This window comes from Equus przewalskii, chromosome 31, assembly GCF_037783145.1.
Source record: "Equus przewalskii isolate Varuska chromosome 31, EquPr2, whole genome shotgun sequence".
NCBI lineage: Eukaryota > Metazoa > Chordata > Mammalia > Perissodactyla > Equidae > Equus > Equus przewalskii.
Window position 1 is genome coordinate 6,646,964 of NC_091861.1, and position 19,793 is coordinate 6,666,756.

Here is a 19,793-nt window from a genome sequence, read left to right on the forward strand (position 1 = left end):
GATGTGAAATGGTCAGTTTAGAGAAGAGAAGAGTAAACGTACTAAGAAATGTTTTAGAATTGCCAGGCATCGCCAAACTATTTAAGATTAGTACACATGAATTGTAAATGACTGTGTTTTCTCCAACCACGTTCAGCTACTAGGGTGAAAGCACAAAGTAGGAGGAGAGTAAGATTTAGCCAAGATTAAGGCCTTCTTGGCTAAGTACAGCGGAGGAGAGACAGGCAAAGAAATCGAAGGTGTGCGTAGAAAGCAGTTATTGTAGTGATGGACAAATGAATCTAACCCAGGTAAACAAGGAAGAGAAGAGGAAAGACTGGAAAGCATTGGGAATAGTGGAGTGGCACTCTTGGTGGCATTGAGGAATTATTGAAGTGGTCTCTAGAGTAAGTACTCTAATACTTGAAATCAAGATTTTGGAGGGTGTACAGTTGTTTATTAATAGTGATAAAGTATACAGTAGCACTTCTCAGTAGGAGAACTGCAAGCTTTTGGGCAGAGTAATTCTTTGATGTGAGAGACTGTTGCACATTATGTAAGGCATTGAGCTTTCCTGGTCCCCAGACACTGAATGTCTGTAGCCGTCTCCTAGCACTGTGTCAGTACCACCCCACCCCAACCCCTCCACCACACACACACGCAAGACATACTTATTTCTAAATTTGCATAAGGTGAGAACCACTGATTTAGGGTGTGACCAGTGGATTTTGTGGTTGTGCTAGAGAGAAGTCTACCAGCTAGGTTGTTTTGGGCTGCAAGTAATAGAATTCTTAAAAAATATGGATTTATTATCTCACATAAAAAGATGGAAGTAGACAGTTTTCAGTGCTGATATTGAGGTTAGTTTCTCTGTGATTTTCTTGGCTTTCTCCTCATGAATCCACAATACTGCCAAAGTTCCAGACTTTGTGTGTTGACACATCCAGAGACCAGAAAAAAAGGAATGTTCATTTAAGGAACCTTCTCACTTAATAGGAGATTAAACCTTTCCAAGCGGCCCCCTAGTGGATTTCTTCTCAAGGCAGTCTTAGTTCTAACCAGGCCGCATTCTTAGTTCTTAACCAATACTGGCAGTGTAAAGTGGGAAAACCATGATTGATTTAAACCATCCTCAATTTTAGCTGGGCTCGCCTTGCCTATGCACATTGTAGCCTGACGTGAATTTGGTTCTTAAGCAAGAAGAGAGGAATAGCTGCCAAGTAAAAAACAAACCCAGCAGTATCTGTCACAGGGGATTTGTCTGCCTGCCTGAGAAGCCAGTGTTTGGTGGCTTGTCTATTTTGATGTTAAAGATACTAAGAGTGAAAAAGAGAGTTGTAGTGGGAAGAAGGGCAGTGAACAATGTGTGAGATCGTTATTCAAGAAGAAAATCAGACAGGAAAGACAGTGGATAGTTACAATAAACAGGTCTTTCAGCAGACCTAGGATTTATCGGGGGACAGAGGGCACAAAGAGGAGCAGGTGTGCCCACCCCACCTCCATACCCTGCAGTTTGTGGGGTGGAGCAGGAAAGACAGCGCCTAGTAATGTCCACTGGGTATTTTTATGACTCTCCATTTTCTATTCCCAACTTAGATTTCTTTAAAAAAATGAAAGATGTTCTTTTAAACATAATAAACACAGAAAGCATCAGTTTTTAGCATGTTTTGAATCCAAAGAAAAAGAAATGTCTAAGAAATATGTATTGGATGTAGAAGATCATGATTAGATGTACAATATGGTATATCTTACACCTGTAATTCAAATTAACAAATATTTGATGGCAACCAAGTGTACGAAGATAACGATGTTATTCTCTGTACAGGTGGTAAAACTCTCCATCCTCTGAAGGTCATAGTCTTTTGGAATTTAAAATATATATATAAATAATATAAGTAATACATATGGTATTAATATAAGTTGTATAAGTAGTAAGTTATATAAAGCCTTATATAAACAATGTAAGTAACTTAATGCAATCTATAATGATTTGTACTAACGAAACATTATGGTGCAATAAAGGCTTAATATTGGCGGGGCTAGCCTGGTGACATAGTGGTTAAGTTCATGCACTGTGCTTCAGCAGGCCAGGGTACACGAGTTTGGATCTCGAGCACGGACCTGTGCACCACTCATCAAGCCATGCTGTGGCGGCATCCCACATACAAAATAGAGGAAGATGGGCACAGATTTAGCTCAGGGCCAATCTTCTTCTTCAAAAAAAAAAAAAAAAGCACAAAGCTGGTTCCCAAACAATACCCACTGTAGATTTAAAAAAAAAAAAAAGAGTTACTATCGGGGAACCCTGCATAAGATAGCTGAATAACTATTTTAGGACAAGGGTGGTTTCATTTCTGACGTAAAATGGTTTTAAAGTTTTCTTTTTTTCCATATCTTTTGATGCTGAGAATAAGCCTCAGTAGAATTAATGTTTCTTTAATATCTTACATCTTCTGATTAGAACCACAAGATAAATTAATAATAATCTCTATTTTAACTAAATTGTTGAGGAAAACTCATCTATAGGTGAGCCTCAACTTTCATATACAAAATTTGGAAGGCCAGCAGTTCTACCTATTATATATTAACATCTCTAAACCTTCCTTCACACACTAGACTCAGTTTTTCATTCATCGTCTGACACACAACGTTTTGGGTTATCACATGATGACACTCTCTGCTGGGATGAAAGGGGCTGAACAGTTGACTCACTGGGAGAGTGTTTAAAATTGAAAAGCTCACATGTTAGAAGGTGGCTTCTTTCCTACATGTAATTTTAAAGACATATGCAGTGGAGTTTTGTGACTTAATTTTAATGTGTTTGCATTGCTTTTTGTCAAGGTGGTTGTTTTGATCAGTAGAATTGTGTAAGGATTTCCCTAGAAAGATGTATGTTGCTATTAGTTTAAAAAATTTAGAGTATCATCATATTTCTCATTCTGTCTTTTATTGGTTTTTTTAGAGTCAACGCAGACTGTCCAAGCTCTGCAGTATTCAACTGCTGATGGTCCACTCACAGCAAGCAAAGATTTAGAAATCAAAAACTTAAAAGAAGAAATCGAAAAACTAAGGAAACAAGTAAGAGGTAAATTTCTGTGACAAACTATTAATTTAGATTTTTAAAAGTTTATTCACACACAAAACATTTATTGAGGACCTATCATGTGTTATGTAGTGTGGGTTATATGCCTCAGAGGGAAAAACAAGTAAGAGGGTTTCTGCTCTTATGGAGCTCACATTTTGCTCTAGGAAAAAGATAAACAGTTTTTGTAATACCCATGAAAAGGCTGTAAGAAAAATAAGCATAGGTACTTGGAGAGTACATAGGAGGCGCACCTACCCAGATTTAAGTTAACAAAGATAACTCTTTTGGAAGACATTAGTTTGGGATATTTAGTTGGAATTTGCCTGGCATATGTGAGTAGGGGAAGAGCGTTGGGGTGAGGAAGAAGAACAGTGTAGAGTGGGGATTACATGTATACAGATGTCGAGCCATGTGAAAATTTGTTTTCTTTGAAACAATTCATTTTTCAGTGTATTGCTGAGCTTAATTAAGATTAATTTTGACAATTGTTGATATGCCTATTATATCCATTCATTCATTTATTCCATTCATTCAACAAATATTTTTTGAGCACCGACTGTGTACCCAGGTGTCATTTTAGACTCTTGGTATGTAGTACTAATCAGAATGACAAAAATCCTTGTCCTTGCTAGGGTGGAAGGCAAACAGAAGACATAAAACAATAACTGTATAACTTTCTAAATAATACGTTATGTAAGGAAGTGATAGGTGCTTTAAAATAGAGCAGAATAAGGAGAGTGGGTCAGAAGTGCAAGGTGAAGACTGTTCTGATTTTAAGTAGGGTGGTCCAGGTGTAAGCCTCATGGAGAAGGTGACATGTGAGCAAAACTTGAAGATGGAAAGGGGCTTAGCCATGCAGTTACATGGGAAACACGTGTTCCCAGCAGGAGGACTAGTCAGTGCAAAGGCCCTAAAGTCAGCATGTTCCTCATGAGTTCAGATAAAACACAGAGGACAGCATGGCTGGAGCGGAATGAGCAAGAAAGGAGAGAGGAAGGAGATGAGGTTAGAGAAGTAAAGGGGTGGAGAGAGGTTGTTACCTGATCAGTAGAGTCCTACTGACTAGTAGAAGGTCTTTGATTTTTTCTGTGAGTGAAATGGGAGCCTCTTGCAGAGTTGAGAGTCATGGTGCGATCTTGGTTATGTAGAGAAACAGAGAGGAAGAGAAGGTACTGTTTTAGCTAGGATGGTCCAGCCCCTCCAGAAATGCATTTTAGGCCAAAATAAGTGAAGGAAAAGTAAGAATCTGATACAGGGTCTTCTATGGAAAGGACTATTTAAAATGCCGTATTAATACTTTGCTTATATTAAATGCACATGGAGATTTTAAATTTGAGCATAATTTATGCTGTTCTGTTTTTTAAGGGATTCTCTAAGAATTTTCTCTTTATCAAAATTTTATAGCTTTATCTTTCTAAAAATAAGTTAGATTAAGAATGTGATAAGCAGAATCATTTGCTTTGATATCAGCAATAAAATATTTTTGGTGACAATGAATGTGTTAGAGTTCTTTGACACTAAAAAAGCAGTGGAACACAAGACCAGCTAGGATGGTCAGTGACATATCTTCAGAGAGGTAATACGGATTTGGAAAACATTCATAAGCCTGTCTCATTTATTAGTTCTAGAAAAGTTTTTGAAAATCTTTTATAGATTCCTTGTGATTTTCTGTGCTGACCATCATGCATCTGCTAATAAGAATAGTTTTATTTCAGCCTTTATGGTCTCTATGCTTTTTATGTCCTTTTCTTCTCGAATTGCACTGGCTAGAACTTGCAGCAGTGTGTTGAAGAAGAGGGGTGAGAACGGACATCCTGGCTTTCTTCCCTGTCTTATGGGGAAAGCATGCAGTCTTTCACCATTAAGTGTAATATTTGTTGTAGGTTTTTTATAGATGCTCTTTATCAAGTCAGAAATTCCCTTCTATTCCTGTATTTCTAAGGGTTTTTATCATGAATAGGTGTTGAATTTTTTCTTCATTGATTAATATGAACATGTGATTTTTTTTTTTTCTTTATTTAACCTGTTAGTATGGTGGATTAGACTGGTTGATTTTGAAATATTTGAACTAACCTTACGTCCCTGGAATATGTACATCCCTGGTCATGGTATATAATTATTTTTATATATTACTAAATTCTATTCTATATACATGAGTGATATTAGTCTTTGGTTTTCTTTTTTCTTTTGTACTGCCTTTGTTTTTTTTTACTGAGATATAGTTGACATATGTAACATTATATTAGTTTCAGGCATACAACATAGTGATTTGATATTTGTATGCGTTGTGAAATGATCACCACAGAAGTCTAGTTAACATCCATCACCACACACAGTACAATTTTTTTTCTTGTGATGAGAGCTTTTAAGATCTACTTTCTTAACAATTTTCAAATATACAATACAGTATTACTAACTGTAGTCACTGTGTTGTGCATTACATTCCCAAGAATTATTTGTTGTATAACTAGAAGTTTGTATCTTTTGACCACCTTTCCCCCTTTAACCCACCCCACACCCCTCACCTCTTACAACCACCAATCTATTCTCTATATCTGTGAATTTAGTTTTTCTTTTTTAGATTCCACATCTAAGTGAGATTGTATGGTATTTGTCTTTCTCTGTCTGACTTATTTCACTTAGCATAATGCCCTCAAGGTCCATTCATATTGTCACAAATGGGAAGATTGCCTTTATTTTTATGGCTGAATAATATTCCATCATATATATGCCTCACATTTTCTTCATCCATTCATCCCTTGATGGACACTTTGGTTGCTTCCATGTCTTGGCTATTGTAAATAATGCTGCAGTGAACATGGAGGTGCATCTGTCTTTTCAGGTTAGTGTTTCTGTTTCATTTGGATAAATACCCATCAGTGGAATTGCTGGATCATATGGTAGTTCTATTTTTAATTTTTTGAGGAACCTCCATAGTGATTTCCATGGTGGCTGTACCAGTTTGCGTTCCTACCAACAGTGCACAAGGATTCCTTTTTCTGCACATCCAACACTTGTTATTTCTTGTCTCTTGGATGACAGCCATTCTAACAGGTGTGAGGTGATGTTTCATTGTGGTTTTGATTTGCATTCTCCTGATGATTAGTGATGTTGAACACCTTTTTGACTACCTGTTGGCCATCTGTGTCTTCTTTTGATAAGTGTTTATTCAGATCCTCTGCTCCTTTTTTAATCAGATTGTTGGGTTTTGACCATTGAGTTTTATATATTTTATATTTTTATATATTTTTTATATTAACCCATTATCAGATATACGATTTGTAAATATTTTCTCCCATTTAGGTTGCCTTTTTATTTTGTTGATGCTTTCCTTTTCTGTGCAGAAGCGTTTCAGTTTGATGTAGTCCCATTCGTTGATTTTTGCTTTTGATGTCCCTTGTGTAGCTGTGGTATCAACATAATGCTGGCTTTGTAAAATGAGTTTGGAAGTATTCCCTTCTCTTGCATTTTTTTGGAAGAGTTTAAGAAGGATTGGTATTAATTCTGTTTTTAAATGTTTAGTAGAATTCACCTGTAAAGCCATCAGGTCCTTGGCTTTTCTTTGTTGGGAGGTTTGATTACTGATTCAGTATCCTTACTCATTATTGATCTGTTCAGGTTTTTCTATTTCTTCATAATTCACTCTTGGTTGGTTGTATGTTTCTAGAAATTTATCTGTTTCTTCTAGGTTATCTAATTTGCCAGGATATAAATGTTCATGGTAGTCTCTTATGATCTTTGTATTTCTATGATGTCAGTTGTAATGTCTTCTCTTTCATTTCTAATTTTCTTTATATGAATGTACTCTCTTTTTTTCTTAGTCTAGCTAAAGGTTTATCAATTTTGAATGTCTTTTTGAAGAACCAGCTCTTAGTTTCATTGATCCTTTCTATTGTTTTTCTGGTCTCTGTTTCATTTATTTCTGGTCTGATCTTTATTAATTCCTTCCTTCTACTACCTTTGGGCTTAGTTTGTTCTTTTTCTTGGAGTGTAAAGTTCAAGTGCTTGAGGTATAAAGTTAGGTGTTTGAGATATTTTTTTTTTTTAATGTGGATGTTTATCACAATGAACTTCCTTCTTAGAACTGCTGTTGCTGTATTCCATAAGTTTTGGTATATTGTGTTTCCATTTTCATTTGTTTCAAGATATTTTTTGATTTCCCTTTTAATTTCTTTTTGTCCCATTGGTTGTTCAGGAGTGTTTTGTTTAATTTCCAGATTTTTGTGAATTTTCCAGTTTCCTCCTTTGTTGATTTCTAGTGTCATACCTTTGTCGTTGGAAAACATCTTTGGTATGATTTCAGTCTTCCTAAATTTATTAAGACTTGTTTTGTGACCTAACTTTTGATATATCCTGGAGAATATTTCCTGTGTGTTTGAGAAGAATGTATATTCTTTTGCTCTTGTATGGAATGCTCTGTATATGGCTGTTAGATTAATTTGATCTAAAGCGTAGTTCATGTCCAATATTTCCTTATCAATTTTCTGTCTAGATGATGCATCCATTATTAAAAGTAGGGTATTGCAGTCACCTTGTATTATTGTATTGTTGTCTATTTCTCCCTTTAGATCTGTTGTATTTGCTTAATATATTTAGATGTTACAATGTTGGGTGCATATATATTTATAGTTGTTATATCCCCTTGATGAATTGACCCCTTATTATTATATCATAACCTTCTTTGTTTGTTGTTACTATTTTGGACTTAACATCTATTTTGTCTAATATAAGTATAGTTACCCTTGTTCTCTTTTGGTTTCCACTTTTTCCCTTCTTTCATTTTAAGCCTATCTTTCTTCCTAAAGCTGAAGTGAGTCTTGTAGGCAGCATATAGTTGGGTCTTGTTTTTTTATCCATCCAATCACTCTAGGTCTTTTTATTGGAGAATTTAATCCATTTGTATTTAAAGTAGTTATTGATAGATAAGGATTTACTAATCTCGTCTTATTGTTTTTCTGGCTGTTTCGTAGTTCCTTTGTTCCATTCTTTCTGTCTTCCTGACTGCTTGTGAATTGATGATTTTCTGTAGTAGTGTGCTTTGATTCCCTTCTCTTTTTATTTTGTGTATCTACTGTAGGTTTTTGCTTTGTGGTTACCATGAAGCTTACATAAAATATCTTAAAGTTATAACAGTCTGTTTTCTGTTGATAACTGTTTATTCTGTTAATTATGTAATTGTTTTAAATATTTCCTCTTTATCTGTTTTAGAAGCAAATCAGACAAGGTTATAATATTTCCTTCATCCATGAAATATAATTTGGAAAACTTAAGTGGATAAAAAAAATCATATTTATCCGTATTTTTACTTACCATACTCTTTTTTTCCTTCCTGATATTGCTGAGTTCATTGCTTTGTTGTTTGCTTTCTGTTTAGAGCACTTCCTTTAGCCATTTTTTAAAGATAGGCATGCTTCTAACAAATTCTCCTAGTTTTCCTTGTTCTATGAATGTCTTTACTTTCACTTCATTCCTAAAGATAGTTCTCTTGTTTTAGCATGTGAAAAATGTCATGCCACTTCCCTTAGGACTCATGGTTTCAGAGGAGAAATTCACTGTCATTCTGAGTACTTTTCTCCTTTATCTAAGGTGCTGTTTTTCTCTGGCTGCTTGCAGAGTTTTTCTTTAGTTTTCTGATGTTTAGTGGTGTGTTTTGGCATTGATCTTTTGGGGTTTATTCTGTTTGGTATTTGTTCATCTTCTTGAATCTGTAGATTTATGTCCCGTCAAATTTGGGAAGTTTTCACTCCTTATTTCTTTGGGTGCTTTTCCACACCTGCCTACTTTCTCTTGTGAGACTCTGATGACGTGCATGTTAGCTCTTTGTTACTATCCCACAAATCCCTGAGGCTCTGTTCATTTTTGTTTTCATTCTGTTTTTACTTTATTGTTCAGATTGGTTCATTTCTACTGTTATATCTTTCCAGTTCACTGGTTCTTTCCTCTGACCCCTCCTTTGTGCTGCTGAATCCACCCTCTGAGATTTTTATTCATTTCTAATATTTCCACTTTGTTCTTTAATCTTCTAATTCTTTGCTGAAACTTTCTATGCTTGGGTCTTCTGTTTGTTTCAAATATGTTTATTATTGTTCACTGAACCATTTTTATCACAGCTGTTTTAATGTCTCGTCAGATAATTCTGACATATCTCTTATTTTATTGTCAATATCTATTGATTTTCTTTTCTCATTCAACTTGAGATTTCTCTGGTTCTTGGTAGGGTGAGTAATTTTTGATTAATGACTCTGGATCTTGTTTAAAGCTTCCATTTTATCTGACTTTTCTTTTCTTTCTTTCTTTCTTTTTTTTTTTTTTTTTTGAGGAAGATTAGCCCTGAGCTAACTACTGCCAATCCTCCTCTTTTTGCTGAGGAAGACTGGCCCTGAGCTAACATCCATGCCCATCTTCCTCTATTTTATACATGGGATGCCTACCACAGCATGGCTTTTACCAAGCGGTGTCCTGTCCACACCTGGGATCTGAACCGGCAAACCCCAGGCCGCTGAGAACTGGAATCTGTGAACTTAACCGCTGCGCCACTGGGCCGGCCCCTTAGCTGACTTTTCTTGACACCACTCAAGCAGTGGAAAAGAGATTGCTGTCTCCTTACTGCCAGGTTGAGGTAGAAGTCCGGTTTCCCTACTCGGCCTCCCTTGAGGCCTAAAGAAGGGCTCCTCGTTACTCCTAAAGAAGAGGTTGGGAGTTCTAACACCCCACCCCCACCTGCTTTCCACTGACGCTGGTGGGAGTGGCCTTATTACTGCTGGGCAATTATTCTTACTCTGTTCTAACACCACCTCAGCAGGCAGAAAGTAGAGATCCTCCTCACTGCTGGGTTGGAGTTGGAAGTCCTGGTTCCCCATGTGGTTTCCACTGACATGGCTTGTGGGAGGGGGCTTGATACCAGCCAGTGGAGTTGAACATCCTGGCCCCCTACTTGTCCTTCTATGACTACCCTTGAGATGTGTTTGAGCGCTTCATTATAACTTCATGTGGTTGGAAATCTAGCTCCCTACTTGTCTTTTGCTGACACAGATGAGATTGGGGTCACAGTTTTTTCTGGGTTGTTCAACTTGAGTAGAATAGTTATTTTCTAAGTTTTCTGTCTTGCTAGTTTGCCCCTTTCCTGGTCCTTTGGCTAGAAAGAATAGGCTTTTGTTGGGCTTTTATTGTCTGCCTTTATTGGTATTTCTGGCTTGCGGGCTTCTTTAGCTCTAAGTCTGGGAAACATGAACCAAAAAGAAAACCCAAAATACTTACCAGTATTGTTCCAGTGTTCCTGACACCACTGTGTCAGGTTTCATTGTCCCTAGCCAGTGATCCTTTTTCTCTCCAAATTTCAATCTTCTTATGTTTGTTTTATGTATAATGTCCAGAGGTTTTGGTTGTGCTTAATAGGAAGAAGGGAAAATACTTCTGTTCCATCATTCTTGAAGCAGAAGTTTCCAGAGTAAGACTTTACAGTGTAAATCTGATCCTGTCACAGCTTCAACATGGTTCTAGGTATTTTTGCCCCAAGTGTCTTTGCAACACGCAGTTTAGCCACATTTTCACTGCACAGCTCTGCAGCAATTTTGCCATTGCTGGTTGACAGTTTTGGCTTCATTAGGTCACAAATGGTTTTTTTAATGAAACATGAAAAATGTTTTTTTAATGAAACATGAAAAATGAATAACAAAATTAAAAAGAATGAATAACAAAATGAATAACAAAATTAAAAAGACTTGGCTATGAAAAATCAAAATACAAAATATTTGGATACAAATATTTGAGTATTTAAATGTGTGTAGATTCATGCCAATAATGTGCAAAAAGCTCATTTTATTTTGTGGATTTTTACCTGAGCACTTTGTCTTCCAAGTCATCCATTCGTGGTATTATACATTTATTTTTTTCACTTGTTGATTCATCTCCTTGTTTACCATCACACGTTTTTTTCTTTGCTTTGCTAAAATGTCTTCCATCATTAAGAGAAATATCAATTTCATCAAAATACTAGGATGCATACTTGTAACCAAATGAAAACCAATATGAACTAAGTGAAAACCATTTCTAATCAAATGAAACCAAAACTGTCAATCAACCAGTTACTTTATCTCTTAGGGCAAAATTGTCTTTACAGCCAATTAGTTGTGCAGCGAAAATGTTTGTGGTGAATCTGCCTGCAGGAAAGATGCTTATGGCAAAAATACCAGACACGCTTCAACACACATGCTTAAATATCTTCAGTGGATCCCCATTGCCTCCTGGGTAAAATTAAAGTTTCTCAGTTCTGATTATAAGGCCCTTCATTATCCTGCGTGTATTTACCTCTCTGGCTCCATCTCTTGTTACTCCTCCCTCACCCACTGATTCTAGCCATAATGTGAACTACTTTTAGTTTCACTAATTGCCTCCAGGTTTTTCACATTATTTTGTTGTTATTTTTTTCTTTTCTTTCTCCACCCCCTCTTCCTTCTTTCCTTCCTTCCTTCCTTCCTTCATTCATTTTTGCATGGTTGTTTGCTGGAAACATTCTTCACCTGGCAAACTTCTGCTCCTCTATAAAACTTTACCCAGTTGACATATTTTTTTTATTTGTATATTCCTTTATTTCCCTTACTTCATCACTAGACTATATTCTTCTTGAAAACAGCAACTTTGTTTCATTTATTGGTATATCCAAGTGCCTGTAATAGTATTTGGCACATTAAAAACCCTAAATCAGTATTTGTTGATGAATGAATAAGTGAGTAAATGAAACCTCACTCTTGGAAACCTTCTCTGACCACTTCCTAAGTTGTCTTTCTATATGGTGTCTTTACAGGCAATTCCCAACACACTTTCATCCCTTACACACAAATAAATGGTCCCTGGAAGGAGTCACCCTAACTGGGGAAATTGTTTACCACTAAACTCCTATTGTTTGAGATTTCCTTCTTTTACTTTATTCCTACCTATGGGTTGCTTCCATCTTTTGTTTATTATGAATAGTGCTGCTATGAACGTGAGTGCAGAAAGATCCGTTCAAGTCCCTGTTTTCTCTTCTTTTGGATATATAGCAAGAAGTGGAATTCCTGGATTATATGGTAATTCTGTGTTTAATTTTTTTAAGAATTGCCATACTGTTTTCCACAGTGGCTATATCATTTACATTCCCACCAGCAACATTCATTTCATTCTTAATTCAGTCCATAAACATGTTTGCTGAGTTGCCACTATGTTCCAAGAATTACATTAGGTGCTAGAGGCATAGTGGTAAGGTTGAGGATAAAATCTGTGTCTCATTCCTAATTACACCCAAGCTGTCTTAAATATTTTGACGTAAGAACTGGGGATAAAAAACGGGCTCCCCTGAGGACCCGCCTGTTGAGTAGCCCCAGCTTGAGCCCTGGATCTAAGGGAAAAAAGTGTCCAAATCACCTTCCATCTAATGTTCCTCTAGAGACTTCTTAAGTCAGGTCTTTGTGTAAACAGATACCCACTGTTAATGTCTTTATATCTTTTCTTTTCCTGTGGCAATGTTTTCCAATATTTTTAAACTCCTAGAAAAATTTAGTAAATTATAAATTATAACTGTTTACAATTTCTTTTTATTATCTACTTTCCTCATCACACTCTAAACTCCAAGAGGGTAGCACAAAGTTTCCGGGTACCATATAATGGACACTCAGTACATTATTGTTGACCATCTGCAGACAAGAATAAAAATTCATACTTTCATCTAATATTTTTATATGAGAAAGTAAAGGAATGCTTTTTTGTTTCCTAAACAAAACATTTACTGTAACTTATAATGTGCTTTATAACCCCCATTCTTTTATTACCTCAAGGTTGGTGGTTTGGGCCTCCATGTACTGTCTGAGTCTCACTCTTTCTGTTTCTCCCTCTGTCCCTTTCTCCTTCTTTCTGTCTCTCTCTCTCACACACACACACACACACACACACACACTGTCCTACGTCGTGTAAGTAGAGGAGGAGGATAGTGAATCGAGGAGGAGATGATAGGGAAACGTATTTTTCCCCATGATGGTTATAAGTAAGATCTCTTTGTGACTCAGAAGAGTTATGAATTATTTTAGGAATAAGAACATAGTGGAAAGAGAGAGGTGCTGTGACTCTTCTGCCAGCCTCCCTCCGACTCCAGTCTTAGCCCTTCTGCAGCTTACTGGTGTTCCGCTTGAAGTCCTGCTTGAGTCAGGGGCCCCCTTTGCCCTTCTCTTAATCCCTCTGGCGCCCATAACCTGCCGCACAATTTACACTTGATTTTCTGCTTTGTTTGTGATTTAAAGAGTGTTACTCTTTTCTTCCTAACTTATCTCCTTCAAGACAGAGACCATATTTTATATTTCTCTTATATGCCACACAGTGCAAAGAAAATCACTTACTATGTATTATGCCTTCATGAAATCCTCATTACTAACAGATCGAACTTCAGAATTCTGCTAGCACCAGTGAGCTAAGAACTATTTAGAGGGTATGAGCTAACCCACTTTCCTAGTGCTACTTTTTCTATTTATTCACTAAAACTAGTTTTTCATAACTTTATCTAAATGTTATGGCTAATTGTGTTGCCTGAGATATATTTGGTAGTCTTTGAGGGTTCTTTCAAAGTTTTAATTGAATTTATTATTTATTGTATGAAAGTAAAGGCTCCTCTGCCTTAGCCATTTTACAGTGGTTGGCTGAAGTTCAATGTATTCTGGATTTTTCTTGATTTTGCGTTTTTATCTTTGGAGAATGCAAAATTATATGTATTTCAAATTACAAGTGCTATACTTCTCTCCCTATTGGAGGACTTTATAAATAATTGGATGGGTGTGTCTCCTCCAACACTTCTTTATCCAGTACATTTCCTCTTATACTTCTCATAATTTACATGTTGTTGTTTACATGAATATTTTGAGCTTTTTAGACAGTGTCTGAAATATGGAATATGAAAATATGACATAGAATTCTGACATAAACATATAATCATATATTTCATATATATGATTAACAACTCTATTGCAAAGCAGCCACAGTGAAATGGCTGGGATAAAACTAAAATTCAGCCTATATTGAAATAAAATAAGAAAAACATCATTTAAGCCTATTGAAACTATCTCATGTAATTCATTTTGCTATAAACTTTATATGATGCAGACATTTTATGAAATACTGATTTCATTTTTGTTTCTAACAAAGAGCAGTTAAGTGAATGACTCAATTTGCAAAAAAGTTTAACATGCTAGGGAGGAACTCTTCAAAGTAGAAGAAAGGAAGTGAGTGTTCTCAGAAGGGATTACTGAATGACCATATTAGTCCTCTAGATCGATAGACTTTAACCATGAAGTTTAATTAAAATGACCCCAGAAATGACAGAAGTCAGCTGTGTCACACACTAAATGTTGACTCCAAATTATTAGAAATAGCAAACTAAATTGATATCTACTTTACAAATTGTTGAAATCCTAAAATAACAGAAAAATATCATTTGAAAAATGTCTGGAAAAATTAGTATAAACAGAAAATTTCCCACGTGAAATGCTGAAATTGGACAAAATGATAAAATATAATTTCTGAATATGACTAAATACCCTGTGATCCTTAAGATTAAACATCCTGTGATCTTTTAGTGTTCTTCAAGTAAAACATTTATTAAATTATACTATTAAGACAAAATTAAAACTAAATGCAGCTTGGCGATATTTTAAAAAATTGTTAAAACTGTGCTATCTATAAATGTATCTAGACTTTCAAAATACCTAAGATAAATAAACTTTTAATAAATCTGTAGGTTTAAGACCCTGAATATCAGTCAGTTATTTTGTTTAAGGAATTTAGAACCAGTTAGTGTGTGATACACTGATGAGTTTGTGACTTTTTGACTACAGGACTCGTTCATACCAATGAAGTGCTCTTTTCAGTAGAACTAACATGGTACAAGCACTCCTTCATTTACTGAAAGCAGCAGACTCAGCAATGGGCAACGCTTTGCACGTTCATTCCCACACTTCACTTTGCAAATGAGTGCCCTGGAGATCTTGTTAAAGTACGGACTCCGAGTCGTTCAGTGTGGGGTAGGGCCTGAGATTCTGCATTTCTAACAAGCTCCCAAAGGATGCTAATGCTGCTTGTCTGGGGATGACACTCTGAGTAACAAGGTTGTAAAGAATAGAGAATATCCAGAACAAAAGTAAATGTATGTGTTCAGATTTTTCTGTTTTCACTGGCTTCAGTTCTTTAATTTGCTAACTTTTGTTTGATGCCAGAAATATTTCATATAAATCCTTTTTTTTTTCGTGAGGAAGATTGGCTCTGAGCTAACATCCATTGCCAATCCTTCTCTTTTTTTTTGCTTGAAGAAGATTGTCGCTGAGCAAACATCTGTGTCAATCTTCCTCTATTTTGTATGTGGGATGCCACCACAGCATGGCTTGATGAGCGTTATGTAGGTCCGTGCCCAGGATCTCAACCCATGAACTCTGGGATGCTGAAGTGGAGCATGCAAACTTAACTACTACACCACCAGTCTCACCCCTATTTCATATCAATTTACTAAATTTTAGTTAAGCATATGTTAAAATTAATAATTTTATTTTGTTTCATAACTCGTCTGAACTGGTAATGTTAAACGTTGTTTAATAACAGTGCTTTCAAGTTGGAGAGGTTGATGCAAGAATTCCTGGGCTCTAGTCTTATCTGGAACTCATTTAGCAATGTGACCTTAGGTAAGCTATTCCATTTCCTGAGCCTTAGTTTCTTCATCTGAAAAATGGAGGAACTGACCTAGATCAGAAGTTTTCAAATAATTTAGTTTTAGAAATTGAAATTTATTCTTCAAATCACCACTAGTGAAACCAGTCTGGATGATCTTGAATCACAATATTAGAAGCAAAACCACCTTAAAATAATTTGACTAACATCAGCACAAGAATGCTAACCAATAGTAGAGGAGAACGTGTGTGTTTTGTTTGGTTGGTTTCATCTTTTTTGTTAGTTTTAAGTTTTTAATTGGTTCTGAAGGTACCGTTTTTAGAAGTATGGTCTTTTTTTTCTGATAGATATGTAAAGCATTTTTGCACCGAAGTTTTGTGCAAAAATTTTGCACATTTTCACACTGGCATTAGCTGTACTCCATCTTTACAGTGAACTGAGAAACATTTAATTGTCATGAGTCATAGTGGGATGTGGTGTCAGTAAGCCTAACACCAAACTCAAAATACTTTATTTTTTAAAAAATTTACTTGTTTTAAACCTTGGTTTCAAGCATTTGTTTTTATACAAATAGTAAAAGAAACATTTTCTTCTCTCTTTAGAATCAAGTCACTTGGAACAGCAACTTGAAGAAGCTAATTCTGTGAGGCGAGAACTAGATGATGCTTTTAGACAAATCAAGGCTTATGAAAAGCAAATCAAAGCATTACAGCAAGAAAGGGAGGACTTAAATAAGGTAAAAATATATGGATGGATTGTGACAGCTTTCTGAATTCTTCACCTGGTTTAATTTGTAGACTGAAAGCATTCATAATGAATTATAATAATATATACTATATTTTGTCTACAAAAAGTTGGTCTAAAAATTCGAGAATCATTTTAGTGTATGTCTTTGGATTAATAGCGAGTAATGGAGAAACTTGATGTTCTTGAGGCTCTAACGTTCAGAATCTTTTGTTCTTTTGGAAAGTTAATCAAAGGACTTGATTAAAGTGAATGTTATTGAAAAAGAAATATTATTAAGGAAAGGAGAATAGTAAAATCTGTTTAGTGTTTATGGAAAAATAAAAAGTACAGGCATATTTTCATTGTGACTTGCTGTTACAACATTCTTAAAAGATTATAATAAAAAATTTCTTCATGATTTATCATTTTTATAATGATTTATGATTTTAATGCTTTAGTGATTTTTTAAAATGTCAGTTTGTCTTTCATAGCATGGATGAACAATTAAATTTTCATAAGAACTTTGTGTGATACTTAAACAGTATTATAAGCATCACCAAAATTTATTAATAGCTAAGGCACTGTAACAGTACAATAGGGTAAATAATATTCAAACACTAGAGAAAAATACTGTACTTAAATCACACACTGTGTGTACTTTACCTTTCATTAACAAATTAAAAAATGTTGGAATTAATAGTAGCCAGTTCAAAAAAGAAATGAGTGGTTTATGGCATAGTATAAATTGTATTTAGTGAAACAGTATATAATGCATTGATAATACAGAATGAAGTCCTTCTGGGCAAGATTTATAAGTCTTGCTGCCAATAAAGAAATGGAAGCAATTAAAAATAACCGTTTGCTGATGAATCAAATCAAAAAGACTAAGAGAGAAATCTGTAAAGTTTAAATTGAGTTAGATTAGTATGTTTTTACTTTTATCTTGATGCAGTTTCAAACTATGTAGTGTATAGATCCATTTAAATTTATGGCAAATTTAATGGTTTTTGTAATTTATAACATATTCTATTTGTTTTAATAATATTATAGTAATATTAATGGTTAACTATTATATATTTAAAGGTAGGATTACTCAGCCCAACTTAGTTAACATAATAAGGATGAGAATCTGATTTTTAAGTTTATTGTAAAAGGTATTTTGCCAATTTTTAATGTTTTAATATTAAAAATCCTTCTAGTATATTTTGAGAAGAGGGTAGTGCTAAAAAGAAACACTATATTGATGAAGAAGTTTAAGTGATTTGCTTAATATGTTAAGCAGCAGAGATTCTTTTTAAGATTTTTTTAATTTAATGCATATAAAAGAATAAATGTAACATTCTGTAAGTTTTGATGCAAACAATAAAATGAACACCTGTGAACCTACCATCTAACTTAAGAAAGAGAATATTACCTACTTTGTGGTGTAGCCCTGGGTAGTCATTTCCTATCCCTATCTCCTCGCTTCCCTGAAACTGGTAATTAATTTTCTGAATTTTATGTTAATCATTCCCGTACTTAAACATTTTTTAATCACATATTAGTATATCTCTAAACAATATATAATTTAGTGTTGCTTGTTTTTGAACTTCGTAGCATATGCAACCTTTCGCAATTTGTTTTTTCATTCAATGTTATATTTCTAAGATTCATCCATGTAGCTGTCACTTTGTTGCTATATAATACACCATTATGTGAACACCCCACAATTCATCCAATTTTTTGTTCACATTTATATTTGCATATAATTGATATTATATATCAGTTATAAATTACATATTTATAATTGATAGCTACTATTAAGTGATACCGCTTTGAACATTCTTGAACATGCATCCTGATACACACACATGCACAAACAGGAGTAGGATAATTGGGTCATAGCAACGCAAATACTCTATTTTTTTATAACAATACCAAATCATTTTCCACTGATTGAACCAATTTATACTCCTACCAGTAGTATATAGGAGTTTTCATATTCAACAGTACTTAATATTACTAGATATATTATTTGGGGCCAACCTAGTTTATATTGATATTTTATGTATAAAATGATGTTTTATTATGGCCTTAATTTGCATTTCTCAAATTACTAATGAGGTTGACTATCTTCACATATGTCCACTTATCATTTATATTTCTTCTTTTGTGAAATGACTCTTACTCTCCTTTGTGCATTTTTCTGTTGGGCTGTTTGTCTTTTTCTTATTGGTTAGTAAGAATTCTTGAAAATTTCTGGATGCGTTAATTTTTTATCAGTTATGTTACAGATGTCTCCCAGTTAGTAGCTTGTCTTTTCATTTTCTTTATGGGATTCTTTGATTAACAAAGGTTTTCAGTTTTAATTTAGTCAAATTTATCAATCTTTATTTTTATGATTAGTGTTTTTGCTGGCTTGTGTAAGAAATGTGATGTAAAAAATAATTCTCCTAAATTTTTATCTCAAATTTTTTAAGTTTGGTCTTTCATATTTAAATTTTTAATATACCAGAAATTTATTTTTGCATGTCACGTGAGATAAGAATCCAATTTCACTTTTTCCCTGTATGGCTAACCAGTTGTTCATTTACTAATTTGGTCCTCCTTTCCCCACTGATGGAGTGTCACCTCTGTCATGTATTAAATTTATGTTTATGCACGAGTCTGTATCTCAACTCTCTATTCCTTGAAAGCTGTTGTGGGATTTTGATTAAAATTGCATTTAATCTATAAAGCAATTTCAGGAGAATTGACATTATTACAATGTTGAGTCTTTACAGTCTTACTATCCATATTTATTAATATTATTTAAAATGCACAGATTTTAAGAGCGGAACAAATTGTCATGATTTACATACAGCAAAAAAATAACCACATGGCTCCTCTGTGTGCCAATTCTTACTTCTGGGACCACTCAGTGAGAGCTGGATGGATAAAACCCTACACATACAGAGTCTGTATTGTAGACGAGGAGCCGCGAGGAAGGGAATCAGGGTGTTATATAGAGGAGAGGGGCAGATGCTTCCTGCTTCCACCATCTCCACCCACCCTTCTGAGAGTCTCCTTGGAAACCTAAAGGCAAGGGTCTAGGACCCTTTGGCATAGAAATAAATCACTCCACTGGAAAGACAAGCCCTGCTCTCCAGCTCTGTGCAGAGGATATCTCCCTGGTCCAGGCTCTTATCTCCCTCCCACCCCTCTGAAATGTAAACACATATGTCCAGGACTTAAATCTCTTTGGAGTTTTCTCACTATCTAAATTAATCATAAATTACTTTAAAAGGCTTGCTTTTCCCCAGGTCCCAAGTTTCAGTAAAATTTGCTTAGAAAAGCCAAACTATACAAA

At 34.9% G+C, this 19,793-nt stretch overlaps 1 protein-coding gene across 20 annotated transcripts in view; it reads left to right on the forward strand.

Moving 5' to 3' along the window:
- CDC42BPA (CDC42 binding protein kinase alpha) overlaps window positions 1-19,793 on the forward strand; it is a 327,094-nt gene that overhangs the window by 188,929 nt on the left and 118,372 nt on the right. For all 20 annotated transcript variants that reach the window (XR_011535397.1, XR_011535396.1, XM_070602640.1 and 17 more), the window contains 2 exons: window positions 2,942-3,064; window positions 16,342-16,475. Coding sequence is in view for 18 of the 20 variants with exons in the window: in XM_070602640.1 (XP_070458741.1) it covers window positions 2,942-3,064; window positions 16,342-16,475 (257 nt within the window). In the remaining 2 variants the exon portion in view is untranslated. The remainder of the gene's footprint in view (window positions 1-2,941; window positions 3,065-16,341; window positions 16,476-19,793) is intronic.